The sequence below is a fragment of the Catharus ustulatus genome, chromosome 21 (genome assembly GCF_009819885.2).
Source record: "Catharus ustulatus isolate bCatUst1 chromosome 21, bCatUst1.pri.v2, whole genome shotgun sequence".
Classification (NCBI taxonomy): domain Eukaryota; kingdom Metazoa; phylum Chordata; class Aves; order Passeriformes; family Turdidae; genus Catharus; species Catharus ustulatus.
This window is the reverse complement of record NC_046241.1, coordinates 5178691-5198549: the sequence shown is the minus strand read 5'-3', so window position 1 is coordinate 5198549 and position 19859 is coordinate 5178691. Positions and strand designations below refer to the sequence as shown.

General features: G+C 47.6%; 1 protein-coding gene across 2 annotated transcripts in view; it reads right to left on the bottom strand.

Moving 5' to 3' along the window:
- Nucleotides 1–1370: 1370 nt before the first annotated feature.
- The window catches only part of COL27A1 (collagen type XXVII alpha 1 chain), a 141394-nt gene continuing 122905 nt past the window's right edge, over nt 1371–19859 (bottom strand). The window contains exons 43-62 of one of the 2 annotated variants that reach the window (XM_033077501.2): nt 16011–16067; nt 15804–15857; nt 14808–14861; nt 13405–13458; nt 11824–11877; nt 11641–11748; nt 11158–11265; nt 9577–9684; nt 7930–7983; nt 7316–7378; nt 6859–6912; nt 6077–6112; nt 5730–5747; nt 5343–5378; nt 5006–5032; nt 4750–4815; nt 4183–4351; nt 3921–4030; nt 2981–3199; nt 1371–2434 (exon numbers count right to left, since the gene is read on the bottom strand). In XM_033077501.2, the coding sequence (XP_032933392.1) occupies nt 2288–2434; nt 2981–3199; nt 3921–4030; nt 4183–4351; nt 4750–4815; nt 5006–5032; nt 5343–5378; nt 5730–5747; nt 6077–6112; nt 6859–6912; nt 7316–7378; nt 7930–7983; nt 9577–9684; nt 11158–11265; nt 11641–11748; nt 11824–11877; nt 13405–13458; nt 14808–14861; nt 15804–15857; nt 16011–16067 (1596 nt within the window). In that variant the 3' untranslated portion in view covers nt 1371–2287. Of the gene's footprint in view, nt 2435–2980; nt 3200–3920; nt 4031–4182; nt 4352–4749; nt 4816–5005; nt 5033–5342; nt 5379–5729; nt 5748–6076; nt 6113–6858; nt 6913–7315; nt 7379–7928; nt 7984–9521; nt 9685–11157; nt 11266–11640; nt 11749–11823; nt 11878–13404; nt 13459–14807; nt 14862–15803; nt 15858–16010; nt 16068–19859 lie in introns of those variants that run through there. The other variant, XM_033077502.1, reaches the window with a different exon arrangement.

The window sequence follows — 19859 nt, the reverse complement described above, 5'->3', positions numbered from 1 at the left end:
AGGCAGCTCCTGTGCTTTTTGTCCCAATAAAAACAGGATTCTTTTCCCTTTGCCACTCTTTTTTTTTTTTTTTTTTTGCCCCCTGCTGTTGCCCTCGTCTTTCCCCTTTTCTCTCCCTTAGTTTCCTCCTCCTCCTTTCCCCCCCCACCCCATTTTTCCCTACGATTTTCTTTTTTATTTTTATTTTTTTTCCCCTCTTGCTCCCCAGCTCTGGGGTAGGATGGGGACAGGGATGAGGCACAGCAGTTTGGGATCCCCTTGGCTCCTATCTCGTTGTGCATTTGGCATCACAGGAAGGTTTGGGGTGTGGGTTTGGCTCTCAGATCATTTGGGGGAACCCCTGGGTATTTCTGCACCTCTTGCCCACCTAGTTTCTTATGAAGAACCAAAAAAACCAACCATTCCAGTCCTGTTCCATTGCCTCAGTTTTAAATATTTATTTAAAGTTAAAAAAAAAAAAAAGGAAAAAAAAAGCTTTAAGGAGAACAAATGATAACTGCAGCCTTGAGAAAACACAAAACCAATGGCGTGGGATGAGAAATGGGAGATCTGGAGTATGGGGGTGTGCAGGGAGGCAGTGAGTGATGGGTGGTGCTGATTTTGGCCTGGGGATGAGGTATTTCTGGCAGGGGCTGCGCAGAGGGCGAGGTATTAGGGACAGATCCTGTTAACCTTTTCTGAAGGTGGTTGGGAGCCAACCAGCAGGCAGTAGTGACAAAAAAAATACACAAAGAGAGACTCACAGATAATTTTTTTTCCCCTCAAAAAAATAAAATCCATAGTCCATATGAGACATGAAAACTCCAAACAGGCACTGAAGAGTTTCTGATACAGTACAACTCTGATTACATCAATATTATTCCTTATATAGAATTAAAGATTACCATAATTATCCTCTTTAAAAAAAAAAAAATCCTCCAAATTTACATATAGAGACTAAATTTCTACAAAACTTAACAGAACAAAACCCTTCCAAGCTCGGCTGGGTTCTGAAACAAGGTACCATCATGTCAGTCTTGACAGAGGGGCCAAGGGAAGAGTTGCATAGCTGGGTTTAAACTTGAGCTTAGTCCAGGGAGTTGTGTGGGCAACTCAGTACAGCCCAACTCAACCAACTCCAAAGGAGCTCTCTGAGGCTCAACACTTCCAGATGAGCTGTGTCCCTCACTCCCCTCCCAAAGCAGTGAAGTGCTGATGAATGAAAAAACAAAAAAAAAGCAAATTTGCTTGTAAATTATCCCATAAGGGATGCTGGCTGTGGTGTGAGTTGTGTTATTGACACCCATGGCCACTGAGGGATCCCTTTTTAAGGTGACTTTTCTCTGATTTAACTGTAGAACATCCTCTCTCTTCCCAGAGAGATGATTCTATGGGGCTTTTTTTTTTTTTTTGGGGTCTGTGGCAAGACATCGTAGCACCTTCACAACCTTAAATAAAGTCATATATATAAAATAACACACTTTTTTAAGAGCACCAGAGATTTCACAGTGAGAGGTAGAAACAAATCAGATGAGCCCATTCCCTCTCTCTATTTTAGCACCAATCTCTTCCCTCTCCTCTTTCCATTCCCCCTTCTTTTCTTCATGACTCTCCCCTACTCCAACACCACATGTTGGGAGGGGGTGTTGATTAAACTCATAGAAGGAGGAACTTGACTTTTTTTTCTTTCTTTTTTTTTTTTCCTTTTTCTTTTTGCTTTAAATAATATAATATATATATTTTGTTTCTTCTAATATTGCACATCAAAATGCTTCCTGTACACAGAGCAGCCAGATTCAACTTGCAGCTCCGCCTGGGAGACCTGACGCAGCACGTGGCTGTCCAGAAGGTGACAAGCTCTGAGAGGGAAGCTCTATTTTTTAAATTTTTTTTTTTCAATGGAAAGAACATTTGGTAACTCAGGAACCAGACAAAAATGGGTGGGTGGGTGGATGGGGGGGAGGAAAGAAGAAAAAAACCCACACGCTGCACGTCGCTTGAGGTTTCTCTCAATGTTTTCTTTGGTCATGGAAAAAGCTTTGTGTGTGGAACCACAACATCCAGTCCCCTGATCCCTTTCCACTGCTCAGGTCCTCACTGATGCCTGCTTCCCCCACGTCCTTCTTCTTCCTCCTTTCAACAACTGGCTGAGTTCAGTAGATCCTGGGTTCTTGGAGACCTTGAGCCGCAGGCTGGAGCAGGAGCTGACCCAAAAGCTACAGCACAGCTGTCCTTGCTGCAGAGAGGGGAGAGCCCCTGTAAGGCCAGGCCAGCTGTGGGATTGGAGCCTCAGAGCCCATGGCTTGGTTCAGAGGAAGCAGACAGGGCCGACCTCGAGGTGATAGTGCTGTCCTGGCTCGGAGGGGGGCAGGTTGTGGATGCTGACAATGGGCAGCTGCTGGGGGTCCTGTGTCCGAAAGGAAAACAGGGTCCGGTGCCAGTGTCCATCCTTGATCTGTGTGGGGAGGGGGGACAGAGAAAAGTGATGAACCAGGGGGGCAATCCTGCTGGAAAGGAACGTGTTCCATGAGGAAAGCCTGGAAACCCCTCTGGGAGACAAGGGAGAGTCCCTTGGGCTAAGCAGGGCTGGGGTGGGGTTAGAGAGCATTTTGGGGACCCCTTCATCAGCCTGATGAAAACTGAGCTTGAGTGGTACCACCAAGACAAACTCCCAGTGCTGTGAGCCTGAATGCAGCCCTGTGTCTCCTGACCCTGTGTGGCACCAGCCAAGAGCTGGGGTCACCACCCAGGGGGAGTCATTCCCCTTTCTGTCATTTAACTGCTGCTATCCAAGACAAGTAACTTCAGAATTTCCTCTTCTGATTTCTATTTCTATTTCTCAGAAAGCTAGCTGCTTCACGGGAGCTGCCAGAGCATCCTGGACTGGAAAATTAGTGGAGAACTGGTAAACCTGATGTAGGATAAGCAGCATAGGTGTTATTGAGCCTCAGAGTGGGCTCTGCATTTCTCTCCACTTCTTCCCTTCTCCACAGCAACATACCTTGCAATCATCAGCTGCCACTTCTGGCCGGAGCTGCCCCCTGGCCTCGAACACCTGCCCGTTCCAGGCCCTGAAGCGCACGGCTCTCTCCGAGGGCTGCTCCGAGGAGCCCTCCCTCCACACAGAGGTGTTGAGGCAGTGGATGGTGATGTGCTGCACCACCTCCGAGCTCAGCAGGCGCAGGAAGTTCATCTGGACCCTCCCGATGGCAAAATCCAGCTGTGAGGTGACACAGGGGTCAGAGGGGAGCAGGGTTAGTCAAGGTGGGGCAGCAAAGGGGGCCCTGTGCTCTGCTGCATTCTGCACCCCTGCCCAGAGCTGGAGCTGAGGGCAATATGAGGGCCAGAGGCCAAGGCATTTTGGAAAGTTTTCATGGGGACACAGCAGGTCCTTTGCTTTGCAGAACAAACTGGAAGGTCCTTAAGCAGGAAGAAAATAATGTAAACTCAAAATTCAATATAACTTGCAAAGCAGATTCCAGTTCATCTGCAAACAAGCCCAGATATTGCTGTTTGTATTTTTAGTACAGATACTTCCTCTACAACAATCCCACAGCAATAACTTCACTGGAAACTTGTGTATTTAAGCTGATCTCACTTCTCCAGGTGACGGAAAACAAAATATGAGAGTGACCCAAACATAAGTGAAGTCAATAAAGGATTGGGAGCAGCATGTTTGTGAAATTACTGGTCATGTTAAGGCTATGGGTTCATTCAACATCACTGGAACACATGGCTTTGTCTTGGCAAGAGCCAATAACAGCCTTAGGTGTATTTTTTAACTCCTGAGAGCAGTTCTGAGTGTTGCACCAATGCTGCCCAGCCTCTGTGCTGTGTCCTTGTGGTCACTGTCCCCTGTCCTGGGACAACACAGGCTGTGTAAATATTTGGCAATCGCAGTGTGGGAAATGCTGCTCTCTCTGGGGCTGAGCTGTGCCTACCTTGGAGACAGTGACAGGGCTGAGACACGTCTGGCCACCGTTGGTGAAGTTACAGATGACCTGGATGGTGTCAGAGGAACAGCCAAGGTTTGGGTCAATCCAGTAGGTACCTGAGGAAATGGAGGATTTGGGCATTAACAAGGACACCTAACCTTTTCTGTGAATGACAAAAGGAGAGTTTTGGTTTCCTTGTGTCCCAGGGAAGGGGCCATGTGAAACAGCCCATGGAGGATGCAGCCCTGGCACATTTGGGGCTTCCTACCATCGGTCATCTTCTGTTCACAGTTCATCAGGTCCCGGCAGATCCGTGCAGGGTTCTCCTTGGTTCCCAGGGGTCTCTTGATGCTCTGAATGAGGTTGCTGAGGTAGTGTAGAGTCTTGAAGATCTCCCCTCCGTGGTCCAGCATGAGAAGGTCTGGATGTTGGTAACCCTGGAGAGAGAAGGCAAGTCAGGAGTGCCTTGGGGGCACTGGGTGCTGTAACCACAAGGGTTTCTGAATCATTTTGAGAAAAAAATCAGTGGTCAAAGACAGGCTGTGCTGGCTTGGGGCCACCGAACCACAGGCCTTGTGTTGTCTCAAACAGACATTGCTGAAATGCTGGCAAAGTCACAATGGCAAAGTGAGGAGGTCTGAACCTTCACACATCAGTGACACAGCAGAACTACATCCTTTAACTGGACCTTTGCCTGCATCAGTTCCAGATATCCCACCAGAACAGTGACAAATCAGGGCTTTGTATAAACTTTCTGCACACAGAAAGCACTGATGAGACCAGTCCCAGTCTCCAGCTCAAGCAAAGACCAGGGAGTTTAAAAATTCCTTCGTACCTCTCTCTTGAGCGCGGCGTTGGAGTCGATCAGTGTCTGGAAAGCTGTCCCAAAGCCATCTTGCTGCTGGTGTGGTGTGAAAAAGATGGAAACTGAGACTATTAGAAGTTGAACATGCAAGAAAACAATTCTCAATCTAAGGCTGCAGCTCAAGCATTGCTCTGTTAACAGAGCTGGACCTGAGTGTGTCCAGCAGCACTTGGCTCTGCAGGACTTGCTGTCATCATTAACAAACACACAGAGAATAGGGACTTACAAATGAGGCTGCAACTCCTGGAGGTCCCTGGAAATCAGAGGAAAAAAGGGGAATCAGTCAGAAAGCTGGTCAGTCACTGCTGCACAGACACTCAGCCATGGCCTTTTGAAATCCCCTCTGTGCAGAGAAGTGAGAGAGGCAACAATGCTGTCTCTATAAAACTCCTGGGGATGGTTTGGACTAAAGCACAGAAACACTGGTCCATTCACACACATGGTTTTGCATATGAGGAATGGGGCTAAGCCATAATTTCCAGTGAGGGAGCAGTCCCTCTGGAGAGTATCATGGCAATCATTTCAGCTTGTTTCAATCATGAACTCTTCCCACAGATACATACCGGAGGGCCAGGGTGTCCTCGTGGGCCTGGAGGACCCTAAAGACAGAGTGGCATCAGTTAGTGAAATATCTCCAGTTCTTATTTCCATTTCTCATGGTTTTTACCAGCAGGAATCTGTTCTCAGCTGGATTTTTCACAGCAGCCTGTCCCTCAAAACTTTCAAAAGACTTTCTAAACAGGGGGTTGCCCCATTTTGTCCCTGCTCTGGGTACATCTGCCTACACCTGGTCTATTCCTGCTGCATCCCTTGTTCCCAGCCCTTTCAGCTCCTCAGCTGTCACTAATGCCACATCCCCAGGTCCATGTGTGCAATTACCCACCTTGTACCCACTTGCTAAAAGTGTTATTTAAATATAAGATATCAGTCAGGAAAAGTCAGATACTCACCCTTGGACCTTGAAGACCCTGCAGGGAGGAAAAGAAAGCACAGAAGCTGTCAGAAAATGCTCATTACTGACCCAAAATCTCCCTGCACACCCATGTGCTGTTCCCAAGGTGCCTGTGCCAGGGCTGGTGCTGTCCTGGAGACACCACAGCTGTGGACAGCATTGCTGGGCCAAGGAAATGGGAATTTTACCAGCAGAGTGGTGTGGATGTGTGCACCCACCTGCACCCAGTCCTGCCCTCACGGGAGCCTGAGCACCCCGAGGTCACAGCAGAGCCCAGAGCTGATTGGGAACTCTGGATTGCTCCAAGTCAGGATCTGGGGCACCTGGGGTGGGACCAGCACTTACCATCTCCCCACGGCTGCCTTTGTCTCCCTTGGGCCCCTGCAAAGCACAGGAGGTGGCTGTCACTGAGGTGGCTGTCACTGAGGTGGCTGTCACTGAGGTGGCTGGCACTGACCATTCTCGAGCTGCCCTGCTGGCTGCTGCCCCCCAGGAGCTCTGCAAGGACTCAAGTGCATCTCTAACTCAGCAGCTCAGGTTGTCACATTGGCCTCCCCATCCCAAAGCAAAAAAATGCCATTACTGGCTGTTTTGGCAATATCTGAGCTCATCTTACTGGTTTTTATCTCTGCCAGTAGCAGCCTCTGGACCAAGCTCTGAGTGGTGCCATGCTTGTGTTTTCACAAAGCACTGATCTGATTTTTCATCTGTGTTCAGGGCCTTTGACATTTTAGGGCAGGGATTTTCAACATATCCCAAAACCAAGTGGTTCCCAGTTTATTACATTAAAAAAACAAAAAAAACCCCGTGTTTCCACCCCCAGGCCAAGTTCTTCGGAAAATCTGGTTTTCAAAAATCTGCAATAACATTCTTGTCTTCCAGTCTATTGAAAACCTTGCACTTATATATTGCTGCCCCTCACTTCTCAGCTAATAATCTCCCAGCAACTGTCTGTGCAGCCAGAGACTAAGCCTGCACTTTTCTAAAGCTGCTGATATTAAAACCCATTTTGTTTTCCTGATTACAGCAGGATTTGGGGGTTACTTGTGCTGGCCTCAAACATCTTGGATCTCACACACTTAAACTCTTCTAAAAATTACAGGCAGGAAAGAAGTGTGGATACTTACAGGGCTTCCTGTGGGACCCTGAATGCCAAGTGGACCAATAATTCCTTCTTTTCCCTAGAAAAGAAAAGATGTGTGAACCACCAGGTGGGACCTGACAGTGATTTTCACTAGGGCAGACTCAGTGAAGACACTGAAACTTTGCTGCTTTTCAGCAGCTTGGTGGTGGTGTTTGCTGTAGCTGGAATAAAAAACACATTTCAAACTGCAAGTCCAAAGAGACAAGTCCTCACAGTATGGCTGTCATGAGCCTTGTTAAACCTCAGGAATTCCATAAATAGCAGGATTGCAGTGTAGCCTGGGCTCTGTGCAGCCTGGCTGTCTCCAAGCCCCATTTAGATGTGGTCACCTACAGCTGTGGGGATGAGGAGGTGCCATGGCCTTGAGCACTGTGCTCCTCACAGAAGCAGGGGAGAAGGAATAAAATCCTCCCAAACACACAAACTGGAAAAGCACTCACCATGAGACCTGGTGGCCCACGGGGTCCCTGAATGCCTTTGAACCCAATGTCTCCTGGGGGGCCCTGAGAGCAAAAATGAGATGTGAGGTTCTCTAAATAACCAAACCCTGTGTCCATGCCCTTGCTTAGAGCTCTGCTTTAAGGACAGAGATGCTGCCTCTTCTCTATGGGACTGGGAAGATCCAATTTGTTGTAAATTCATTTCCCACTCCTGTTTTGCAAGGTTTTTACTTTTGACAGAAAATAAACAGTTTCCTGTTCACCAGGGAAATTATATGCTGATAAAATAAGTCTGAATTTCCAGTCAAGGCTCTCAGAGTTAGGGATGCACATCAGTGTCTCAGGTGCAGGCTGATGGTTGATGCTGGAAATACAAATGTCAGAAGGGGGAAAACAGCCACAGAATCTCCAAGACAGCTTTTTTCCTCCCACAAAGCTAATTTAACAATTTAATAACTAATTTAACAAATGAAGATTCATAAACTAAAGAAACTTGGGATCAAAATTCAATTTCCATAGTTTCTGCAGAGCTGCTAGCAATGCAAGAAGCGTGGCATTACCTGTTCCCAGTAAAGTGAGACTAAAACCCCAAGTGGTGACCAGCAGCCTCTCACCTTTGGCCCAAAGAGTCCTGCAATGCCTGGAAATCCTGACTCGCCGAAATCGCCCTGCACGAGACAGCCAAGACAAACACAAGAACAAAGGACAACAGTAAATTCACACTGGTGGCTGGAGATGTCACTCAGAGATGCACCAAGAGTTCAGCAGCTCCAGAGAAAGAGAAATCTGTGAGTATCCCTCAGTCTAAGCAGGACTGATGAGAAGGAAGAATGAAAAAAACCTGGAGGAAGAACTACACAAACATCATCCCTTGATCATCCCTACACAAACTCCATCCCTTGGAGCTCACCAATGCCACCTTTCTGCCCCCAAAATGGGAGGCAAACCTGCACTATCCCCAGCAGGAGCAGGATGCAGCTACTCTGAGACTGATCTTGGAATTTCACGCTGCAAAATAACAGCCTCAAAGTTCTTTAAAACAAACTCCTCTTTTATTTCTAATACAAACTGGACCGAGGTACTAATTCAAACTGTAATTTTAAACTGTGCTCATTCAAGCTGTTAAAAAAGTGCATGTTCCTACAGCATAACCTCCCACTCAAGCCCAGGAAAACCACACATATCTCCTAATTCTTTTCCTATTCAACTCTGCAGGGATTTTTCCTCAATTTTGTAAGAAAAATAATAATAAAATAGTTGAAAAACCATCAAGCTTGAATCAGCACATAGCATGTACTCTGAGAATAAAAAACCCACCCCGGGTAGCATGTCCTTATGTAAACATCCTCCTTTCCCCATGTTTGAGATGGTCATCCTTTGGCATTTTTGGACTTCTCAGATGTCAAAATTCAAGATGATTCAATGTTTAAAAAAAAAAAGGGGTCAGAAACCTTTACCAGATGATTCTTCTCCAGTGTTAGGAACATCAGAGACAGATTGTTTGGCCTTTTGGCAGGACTGTCTCACCCGTTCTGACTGTGCTTTTTGGGGTGTGGTACAGTGGCTTGTTCACCCAGCTGTGAATGACACAAGGGATGGGGCTTCCACCCCCTTTATTGACGGTTGTTCCAGCATCACCCTCACTGTTAGGAATCTTTCCCTTGGAAAAGGCCATGACAGTGAGAAACTGCTTGGCAAGGAAGGGCTTGGTTGGACTTGGTGGAGTGTAAGAAACTTTCCAAGAATACAAATTGATTTTTGGGTCCTGGAAAGGAAAATTGCTACTAACAGGGCACTAAGGTCTTTCCTGCATTAAAAGATTCAACCAAGCCTTCTTTCTAGAGGAATTTCAGCCAAGAGCACATGGGAAATCAGAAGGGTTTAAATGTCATGGAGTCATCTCAGCCAAAGGGACACACTCACTAGTCCTGCAGCAAATCAGGCAGTGACAATATGGGGCAAAGGAAAGTGTCACTTGTGTCACAGAGACAAAATAACTTGTGAGAATGATCTATGATCAATGACAAAATGAACACTGCTAGCATGAGGTTTTATATAAAATAGCCAATGTATTTTAGTTGAGGTGGTTTGGGCTCATTCTGTGCCTTGTTTCATCTCAGTCCCAATTCCTCTCAGGCTGGGAATGAGCTCCCCTGAAAAGCCCCTCCCAGGGATCACCCTGCTGTCCGAGGCTGTGGATCCGCACCCTCTCCTGCAGGAGGAGCCTGGGGTCAGCTCTCATCTGCTCCATCCCCACTAACCGGCTGTCCTTTGGCTCCTGGGTCACCAGGGCTCCCTGGAATGCCTGTTCCTCCCGGTGATCCTCGCTTCCCTGTTTGGCCAGTCTGTCCAGGCAATCCTCTTTCACCCTAAAAATAACAGAATTCAAGTAATTCCAAAGGACAGGAGCTAAATATAACAGCAGTCAGCTGAAATAGCCATAGATGGAAGCTGGAGAAGATGGCTCGTTGGGATGAGGAATGTGGATCCATCAGGGGATGCCCCAGGTTGTGCAGGGTGCACAGGGTGACACCCAGGTGGGCATGGCTGTGTCCCCCCTGGGCTGCCCACAGGGCAGGAGCCTCAGCAGAGCTGTCCCACCTGCATGGGGTAGGGAGAGAAAGGGGATCAAATGTGTTCTCTTTGCACTTCCTACGTTCTTCATCCTGCCCTGCAGTTTCCCACAATCTCTTCCCCCAGCAGGCTGGCAATTGATGATTAATTCATGGAAAATGCTGAAGACATGCCAAGAGCAGGACTTCAATGCAGAGGCTGCAAAGCCAGCATTTCCCCCTGTGTTAGCTCTACAGCTTCAATCCAGAGAGGACCTTCAGCCCCCCAGCACCACACTTTGCTCCCCTCTTCCCCTTGCCAAGCCCCAGGAGCAGCACAAGCCCCAGGAGCAGCACAAGCCCCAGTTACTCAGTCTGGGCAGGCTGGCAGAGAGGAGCAAAGGCAGGGAGAGCCTAGGATGGTGGAACAGCTGGAAAAGGGGCAGCAAATTCCCCTGGAGGCAGGGTGTGTGTGACCAGGACAGCGTCAGCCACCTCCTGTTGTACTGCCCAAGGCAGCTGGAGGGCAGCAAGTGACAGATCAAGGACCATGTGCTATGGAGCCCTAATTTAAATCAGATCCCAGAGCCTCTCCAAACCCAGCTGGAGTCTTCCTATTTACAGAGTCTTTCTACAAATGACTGAATTGCTGTGGGTCCAGTTTAGATCCTGTGGTGAGCCTGGATCAGGGCAAGGACTGGGAAGAAACCCCAAGGTCACGAAAGCAGCTTGTCCCTGCTTCCAGTCAGGGTGATGTCCAAGCCCATACTGGCTCACTCATTCTAACCCAGTAAATGTGCTAAAAACTCAGCAGCACAAATTTCCCTCCAGCAGTTCGGGTCTTGCAGAGCAGCTGGAACACCTCAATCTCTCATGGAGTGTCCATTCTGGACATCCTACAGGTGGGCTGTAGCAGCTCCTCTGCAACTTCTCCAGGTTTTTTCTAGCTAGGTTTGTAAAGATAAGACTCAAGTGTTTGTAGCATGAGTGTGTGTGTTTGCAGGCTCCTGAGCTCCTTTGGTAAAGGAGGAAAGGTCTCTGGGACATTCAGCTGCTGAGAAAATCAGAAAAATGTACAAGATGGGTGGATGGATGGATGGATGGATGGATGGATGGATGGATGGATGGATGGATGGATGGATGTGAAGAAAGATCTGCAGAGCCTCTGGCTAAGTGAAAGATGGCAGCAGGAACTGAGACTGTATTAGACCTTGGAGAGTTGAAGCTCAGAGGCATCAGCCTCACAGACTGGATCACTCACAGCAGCATCTTAAAGAGTCAGAAACTCACCTTGAATCCTGGTGGTCCCTGGGCCCCTGGGAGTCCTGGCACGCCGGGGTTTCCTCTCTTGCCTGACATCCCTGTCACACCTTCTTCCCCATCGTCACCCTGCTCTCCCTGGAAAAGAAACACACAAGAGGTTATGAAACAAAACCCTTTCCCCTTCTGCACAGCTGCTGGGGGGACGGGGGAGTGCTGGGATTCTGCCCTCAGCAACAGGGGGATAGGTTTGCAGGGGTGTGTTTGCAGATGTGGACAGAGTTCTGTGCATGTGAGCGCCAGGCTACAAACCCAACTTTATTACAGACCTGGTCCTGCACAGGCAGCTGCTGCCTCTGTGTGCTAGTGATATGTGGAGAAGATCCACTCTGGGTACATGAAAATTGGAATATCCATAGCTGGATCACATAATCTGTCCTGTGCTACCTTTCAGTTTTCCAGCTCCAATGTTGTGTTTGCTGTTGATGCCACAAGGTTGCAGTTGATGCTTACCAGAATCCCAGGCACGCCGTCCTTCCCAGGCACTCCATCCACTCCAGGGGCACCCTCCTGACCCTGCCTTCCCACCACTCCTCGAGGACCTGGTAGCCCAAGGATGCCCTAAAATCACAAAGGTGTTAGAGAAGGAGCTCCCAGACAGCATTTCCTGGGGCAGAAAGCTGAATTTCCACCTACCGGTGTGCCTCTGCTCCCTGCACTGCCCTGTGCTCCTTGCTTTCCTTTTTGACCCTGCAAGTAAAAAAAAGAAAGACATCTAAAATTGCAGCAGTTCTAGCACAGCTCCACTTGGGACCGTGACTTCAGGGTGTTCTTTTGGGTAATGACTGGAAAGAGTTTTATAAAGGGGAGATTTATAAAGTCAGTTGCTGCAGTGCTGGGGAATGAACTGCTATTTGGTTTTATTACAAGTGATTCTTCGTATGTCTTGAGAGTTCTAGGGCAGGAATGAATAGCTAGAAGGCAAGGACCTGCATTTTTCCTAATACAGAGCAGATGAGGACAAATAAAGCAGGATGAACTCGAGGGAGGACTTGGTACACTGGCAAACATTAGAACAAGATGCTAAAACCCTGAGTCCTCCATCAGTTCATTGACAGCAAACCCAGGACCCTGTGAGTCCTCTGAGGGTGTTCAGGGGTGGCTTCTCTTTGAGAAGCAACTCTGTTTTGGAAGGCTAATGGAAATGAAAAAGGGTGTCTACTGTCTGAAACTTGCAATGCTGCTTTGTGAATAAAGGCAGAAAAGAAATACTCCTGAGGTTTATTAGCTGTAAAAAGGATTAATTTGTGCAGAATGAACGGAAAACTCAGCCTCACCACCTTCACTAGGGCTCTCTTAGTGAGGTCATGTACTAAAGCACTTTTACATTGAAGAACTCATTTTCTGTGCATTGTTTCTCCATCTGCAGAGGACCAGGCTGGTCAGCTACATAAAATAAATATTCCTGGGGGTGCTTTCCCTGCTATTCATTAGACTCAAAGGCAGTTCCAGATTGTCCATGTATGGGCAGAATTAATTTATCTTATCACCTTGCACTCTTCTTGCCAAGAATACCTAAAACTATCTTCTGGCATTACCCCCAGCAGGGTCAGATTAAAAACCCTGACATCTGCCAAGAGCGAGGCAGGAATTTGCTGAGTATTGAGGTCACATACTTATGTTTTAGCAAATAAAGTCCCTGGTCTGTGAGAATAATTAGCAAGCTATCATTGCAGCCAGATGTGAGGTAGGAGTAGGTGTGAAGTGCCCCAGTGAACCCTGAAGGACCCATGTGTGCTGTGCTGAGTTTTCTTGCTCAATAAGGACAGGAAGTTAGAGGGATTGTTCCAAGAAACAACTCCATGGATCAATGGACTCCAAAACCAGAAGATTTCAAGCCAGAAAAGTTTCTGGTTCAAATGAAAGGGAGAGACTTGCCTGGCTCAGCCCTCCTTGGGATGGATGAGGCAGCTCTGGCTGGAGACAGCACAAACAGGGCATGGGAGAGACACAACAAGCAGGGACTAAAGACCTGCCCACGAGTTACCCATCGTGCTGGAGCTGGAACTGTCCTGATCTTCTCCAGCTCCACAAACCAACAGACCACTGGGCTTGGACACCCAGATGTTTACAGCCCTCCCACAAGGATCTCCACAGCCTTTCAAGGCACAGACCATAGGTAAAAATTCCACATGCTGGGCAAAACCAGGAGAGTCCTCTTAATTAGAGATTTTCTTTAAACTTGGGACACTGTAAATCCACCCTGCTGAAACCTACCACATCACCTTTGGATCCCTTTGCTCCTGGCTTGCCTGGTGATCCAGGATCCCCCTACAAAACATAAACAAGAAAAATCTGCTTAAAATTCTCTTCTGGCAGTATCTTGCATGAAGTACAAAGAACAGCATTTTTTTGTGCCCTAATAATGCTGACTGTATGGAAACAATTCAGGGAAACTGCCTAAACTCAGAGAGGCCCCTGGGGAAAAGGGAGCAAGGAACTGTCTCCAGAGAGCATTTAACAGGGTGTCAATTGGAGAAGAAGCAACTCTGCCCCTCACTTGGTGGTGCCTGTATTTGTGGAAATCATTCACCAAATTCCAGATGGTGCCTGGAGAGCAGTGCTGGAGGTGGGCAGGAAGGAGCCTGAGTGCAGAACGAGCAGCTCACACTGACTGCTGGCACCACCTCCCTTTAGCACACTGCAGCCCTTGCCCTGGTTTCACCTGGGGTCAGGTGTTAGGAAACTGCCTGTGGAGTAAAGCAGAGAGGGCATTTCACATCTCACTGCTCTCTTGCTGGTGTCTTCCCCACCACATCCATCTCAGCCTTTTCTCCTGGCCAGCCAGGTTGGGTTTTTTGGTTTGTGTTTGTGTCAGTGGCAGTTTCTGGACTAACATCAAATAAATGGTAAGGAAGCTCTCCCTGCAGAGATCTTCTTTTTCAGCTTGTTTTTGAGCCACGTTTCCAATGGACCTTTACTAAAGACAATCAAAAGTTCCTGCTTCCATCTGAATCATCTGAGGGGCTACTAACCCCCAGATAAACTATATCCACCGGGGAATGCAGCAGCACTACTCATTTCTGGGCCATATAACAGAGCACTGCCATTTTAATCCCAAAATAGAATCTGTTGTTCCTCCCAGCATCCTTACAAAGAGTGGGAATTGATTCAACTTTATTTCCCAATACGAACTACATTTAATGTACTGCTGCACATTGCAGTAGTCCCACATAAAGATCAGATGCTACTGTATATAACAAGGGAATAAAAAGTACTTTCCCTTGAGTTTGGATTTAATTTAGTCTTTCACAAAGTTTTTCACTAGTTTGAGAGGAAACAACTTGCAAGTAGAATATGTTCTCACCTCACACTGGACCAGCAGCACATCAAATGGATCATTTCCAAGCAGACCCTTCCAGTGTCACTGTCACCTCCCACCACCCATCTCCAAAGATTTCCAGTCCCTCATTCAGAAAGGATGGTTTGGGAGCAGGCACTGCGAGTGCTCCTTGTTTTGTCATCCATTTATTAGTCTCAAATGTGGCTCAAAATGCCCATTCCATAGCCTGGCTGATGGAAATGCTCTCATTTCACACACTCCTACTGCAGCCCTTCCCACCTCCCTGATTTCCCATGCCTGGGGCATTGGGTACTTTAAATGAAGCAGCATCTCTTACCGGTAAGCCTTGCTGCCCAGGTTTTCCTCTTTCTCCATCAAGCCCTTCCTGCCCCTTAAATAAAAAACAGAGAGGGAACATGTCTTTGTTCTTTTGTGGCAAAGAGAAAGAAAAAGGAATGTAATGTGATTTAAGGGGCAGAAGAAGACACATGTCTGCATTCTGCTGATACAGAAATGGTGAAGTAGAAAATGAAGAAATTGTGGGCAGTGCTCATGCTCCTGTGGTTATGCTTTGGAAAGAGGACCTGCTCATCACCAGCTAAGCAGCAAAGGTGTTTTAATGCATCCCAAAATACAGCACTAATGGAAGTGAGCAGTTGGAGACATCTGTCCTAGAAAATAAGGCAGCAGCACTGCTACTCTGATGAATTCAAAATCTTCTGTAAATTACTGTAATGGGTCACTCTGAGCAGGTGCTTTTGGATGGAGGTAAAACTTAATTCATGGAGCCTTTGCAGCTCAGCCGCAGTCAGCTGAAAATGTCCTGCAAAGAGGGTATAGGGAGCACAGCAGGATCATTCATAGCCCTGGCTCTGCTTTTGAGAGAAATCTGCAAAGATTTTGGAAGTCTCCAAATCTTAAAGTTCACAGATCTTCCCATGGAAGAATCTACAGCCACAGGCACATCAGTCTTGAGATTTGTCCAGCACTGCCATGGACTCTTGCACACACACCTTGTCTAGGATGTCTCCTTGATACTCACAGAGACCTGTGCTCATATGGTCCTGCTCATTCTTTCAGCCTCACTCATTCTTTCAGCCTCACTCAGGCAGGTGCAGGGCAGGGTGAGATGCTGACTTTCTTGCCTTCAGCAATGATTTTACTGCTTTAGGTAAAGACAACAGAATTGTTCCTTGTCTGAATCACAGCTGAGTGCAGCAGCTGAGCAGGGACAGCAGCAGGTTATGAACTGGGACTGCTGGGGGCTGATGTGGGCTGGGAGCACTTCCCCAAGGCAAACATTTTTGAATCATGCATTTAGAATAAGACTCACAGGATAACCAGTGTCTCCAGGCTCCCCTCGGTCACCTCTGTCACCAACAGGGCCCTACAAGAGCACACAGAGACCTGAGATGTAAACAAGCTTTCATCTGCAATATCTCAATGGCTTGTGTATGCTCTACAAGTCAGGCAGCAATCCAACTGAGCCACCCACAAAAATTGCTCCAGGATTGATTAGAGAAGGGATTTAACATCTTACTCTGTCTCCAGGTGGTCCCTGTGGGCCTTCTACCTTCCCGTCATCACCTTGTTGTCCCTGTGAATAAAATGTTAGTATTAATATAAACAGCAGATTTTAGACCAGATGCTTCTGCACAGACCCAATCCCATCCTTCCACATCATCTGAAGTCAAAACCTCTGTTGAATTTATTTCCTCTTCATCCAAAGAAAGACTAAACAATTTTTTTTGTTGTTTGTTTCACTGACTCTTCACATTGCTTTCCTGATTCCTGGTGGTTGTTTTTGCCTGGTCTAACTCTCCCCCTTAAGTAACCAGGTGCAAAGGGTTATTTTCAACAATTCCTGAAACTCAGCAAGCAGGATGTAATTATGACAATATGGGAAATAACTCTCTGCCTCTGAATTTTATTGCTGACAGTTCCACCAAACTCTTTAATCAAGCATTTCCCCGCCCTCGTTGAGGGCTGTCTGGGCTGTGGGAGCACGGGTGGTCTGCATGGGCTCCTGGGTTGTGTGCCACCATTGTGGGCTTGTTTTGCCATCAGCCAGGTGAGACAGCCCCTTACACACTGCTCTGCTTGCTGGGATGCTCCCCAGCACGAGCTCAGAGCTCGTGGTTTGGCTGGCAGATAACATCACCCAGCTTATTTACGACTGAGGTCCCTCCAAAACATCCACAGAGAGATCCCTTAAGACTTAACAGAGACACTATCCTTTTAAATTCTGTTGTGAAAGTCACTCAGGGTCATGATGTCCTGTTTTCTCTGGAGTTGAGCTCAGAGATGGCAGTTTCTCTGCTCCCCATGGAAGATTGCTGCATTCCAGCTCCTCCCGTTTTTGACTACTCCATGGCAGTCTCTGGCACTTGGGCTCCATAGGATGAACGTGTCTCAGAGCTCCTTTGAAGCATCTTTGGAGGTGCTTGGGTGCTCCAAGAACATCCAAATCTCCAAAGATTGCAGAGCCAAGATTTTCAAAGACTCTGTAATTCTCAGTGGTTGCACCAGCTCTTTCTGCTGTATTTACAATTCTCTTTGACGTTCTCTCTGGGCTACTCTCCTGTTGGAGTTGCAACTGCTGATAGTAAGGACATTTGGGAAATTTCTTGGTGAGCCTGCCTGCCTCTGAGAGAAACTTGGGTGGCAGAGAAGAGGAGGGGAAGCAAACCCTCTCTCTGCTGACCATTTCCAGCTACTGAACTTGCTGCTGGAAGCCAGCAGCAAAATACCTGGCAACTGGTTTGCTTTCTAGCCACTATCTAAGGAATGATGACTAGAAGGGAAACAAAACCACCATTTCTCAACTCCCAGGGAAATAAGAAAAAGTCATCCCAGTGTGTCTGTTACTCTACACAAGTCTTGGCACTGATTGCTTCTTCCCCAGCAGGATGTGCACACCTTTGCCATTCGGGAGCTGAGTGTGATGAACTCAGAGAAAGCTGTAATTCTGGGGACCCTTGAAGAGCATCAAGACTCACAGACTTTCTCCCCATCGTGCCTTTGTTTCCCCTTGAGGCTAATCCCCACGTTGTTCTCTGTCTCCTGCCTGAGAAAGTCCTGCAGCCTGGTCAGCTCTAGGACTGCAAAACCGAGCTCCTCCAGAGCTTCCTGGTGCCTCAGCTGCTTGAGAGAGAGATGAAAGGTCTGTGCTAATTCTTCAGAAAGTTGCAGTGAAAAAAAGTTAGAGTAAAGGGCAGCAAAGTAAACATGTTAGGATACAAATGGAAAATGCATGGAGAAGAAGGGAAGGCTTGTTGTTGTTGGCTCCTGTCCCAAAGTGAGATACACCAGTTTGTAATTTTTAAAAGGATCCCATCTGGACTGCTTTAAGCAGCTGCCAAGAGCAGGCGTCTGCTCTGAGCAAGGCCTCTTTGAGGAGCTGCAAATGTATGAAATGTGGCAGAGTAGCTGGCTGGGATGGCACAGGATTCCACAGCAGTGCCTCTCACCAAACTGCTTTCTTCTCTGAAAAAGGGGGGACCTTCCCCACATTACATCCTCCTCCTTCAGCACAGCTCCATTCACCACATTACTTAAAGCTCACAGAGTACTCGTGGTCCCATTTCCATTTTCTCTTTATTTCTCACTTTCAGGCTCCCATTTCTGTGTTCACACGCTTGTGAGAGGTTACAGATGTCTGGAGGGAAGGAATTTGTCTGTCCTCAGGCTGGGATCCAGGCAGCTCTTAGGAGATGAGGGAGGGTGGATAGGAAAACTTGGATGGAAGATGTTGTGGAGCACCTGGATGCTGCAGGAAGTGGTGCTGGAGGCTCAGTACATGATTTTGTGCTCTCCTGGTTCAGCATCTCCTCCTCAGCTCCCCAGCAAGGTGCCAGCAGAGCCACTGGCCTTGCAGGAGAACATGAATGAAGAGATCCAGCTGTCATTAGCAGAGCTGACTGCTCTTAGCAGGGTGCACTGGACACTTTGGTGGTTTCATCAGGCCTCAGCTTGGATACTTGCACGTAGAATTAATTTATCAGAATGCTGCTGTGCTCTTTTGACACCAGATCCACTCAGGGAGTGCTTTTCTTGTGTCCTTTTGCAGAGCAACATCTTGTTGATGAAGGGCAAATGCTCCACTGAGCTCTTCAGATGAATAATTTGGGGATCATTTGCTACTGAAATTATGAGAGCTTTCAAGATGGAAACTTTAAATATTTTCAAATAAAACTACAGCTGCAATTTAAGCAATAGACACACACATCTGCACAGGCTGCAGGGTCAATGGCTGACCTTGCTTTTGCTTGTCATGACCCACAACTTTTTGCCAGGATGCTCAAGATTCAACAGTGGAATTGTAAGAAACCTCTGGGGCAGGTTATGAGCTGACAATGTGTCTGGTCATGAGCTCTCACATCATCCTGGGCTGGTGTGCTTGTCTAACTCTTGCCAGGAAGTTCAGCAAGGCAGCAAATGGAGAAAGGGAGCAGCAGGACCAGCTGCTCCTCCATGGATGTGTTTCAGCAGCAGGAAATGAGAGAAAAAGCACAATGACCATTTTTCACCCCTAAAGCAAAATTTCTGAGGTGTGCGAATATCTTAGTGGAACACAACAGCTTGCTCTGCCCCAGTGATTCCTGTGTGCACAGGGAATCTCCAGCAGAGCATGGTGTGAACAGGGTATCCTGACACCAGGAGCCTGAGCTGAAGGGATCCATTCCAAGCCCCAGCAAGTCCTTATAAACTCATTTTATAAGTGATGAAGCTCTGTCTGCACTACCTGTGTGCAGAGGCAAAGCTGAATGCTCTCTTGGTGATGGGGAGTAGAAAATGAGCAGAAAGAGTTCATGCATCTCTCCTCTTCATGGGGACATCAGGACTGACCAGTCCCCATCACCTTCTCTTCCCACACCAAGGGACAATCACAGAATGGTTTGGGGTGAAGGGGACTTTAAAATCCATCCCATTCCACTTCTTGCCATGGGCAGGGACAACTTCCATCAGACCAAGCTGCTCCAAGCCCTGTCCAACCTGACCTTGGACACTTCCAGGGATGGGGCAGTAGAGAACTTCCTGACATCTACCCAAAATCTTTACACTTTTGTTTTAAAAGCATTCCTTATCCTATCATTATCTGTCCATTGTAGGAAGATGCTCCCCTCTTTTAGATACTCCCTTTAAGTCCTGGGAGGCCACAATGAGCTGTCCCCAGAGCCTTCTGCACAGACATGTCAGGAGGAGGGAGCATGGCTGAGGAAGGCATGTGAAGGACACCATCAGCTCTGGGAGCCAACAGGAAACCCTTAAAGGGTGAGTCACTGCTCCAGCCTGAACTGGTTATGGCTGTGCTGACTCAGCAAAAGGGGAAAGCACCAGGGAAAAGCCACCGTGGAAAGAGGGCTCTGAGTCAGGGCAGCTGGAAAGG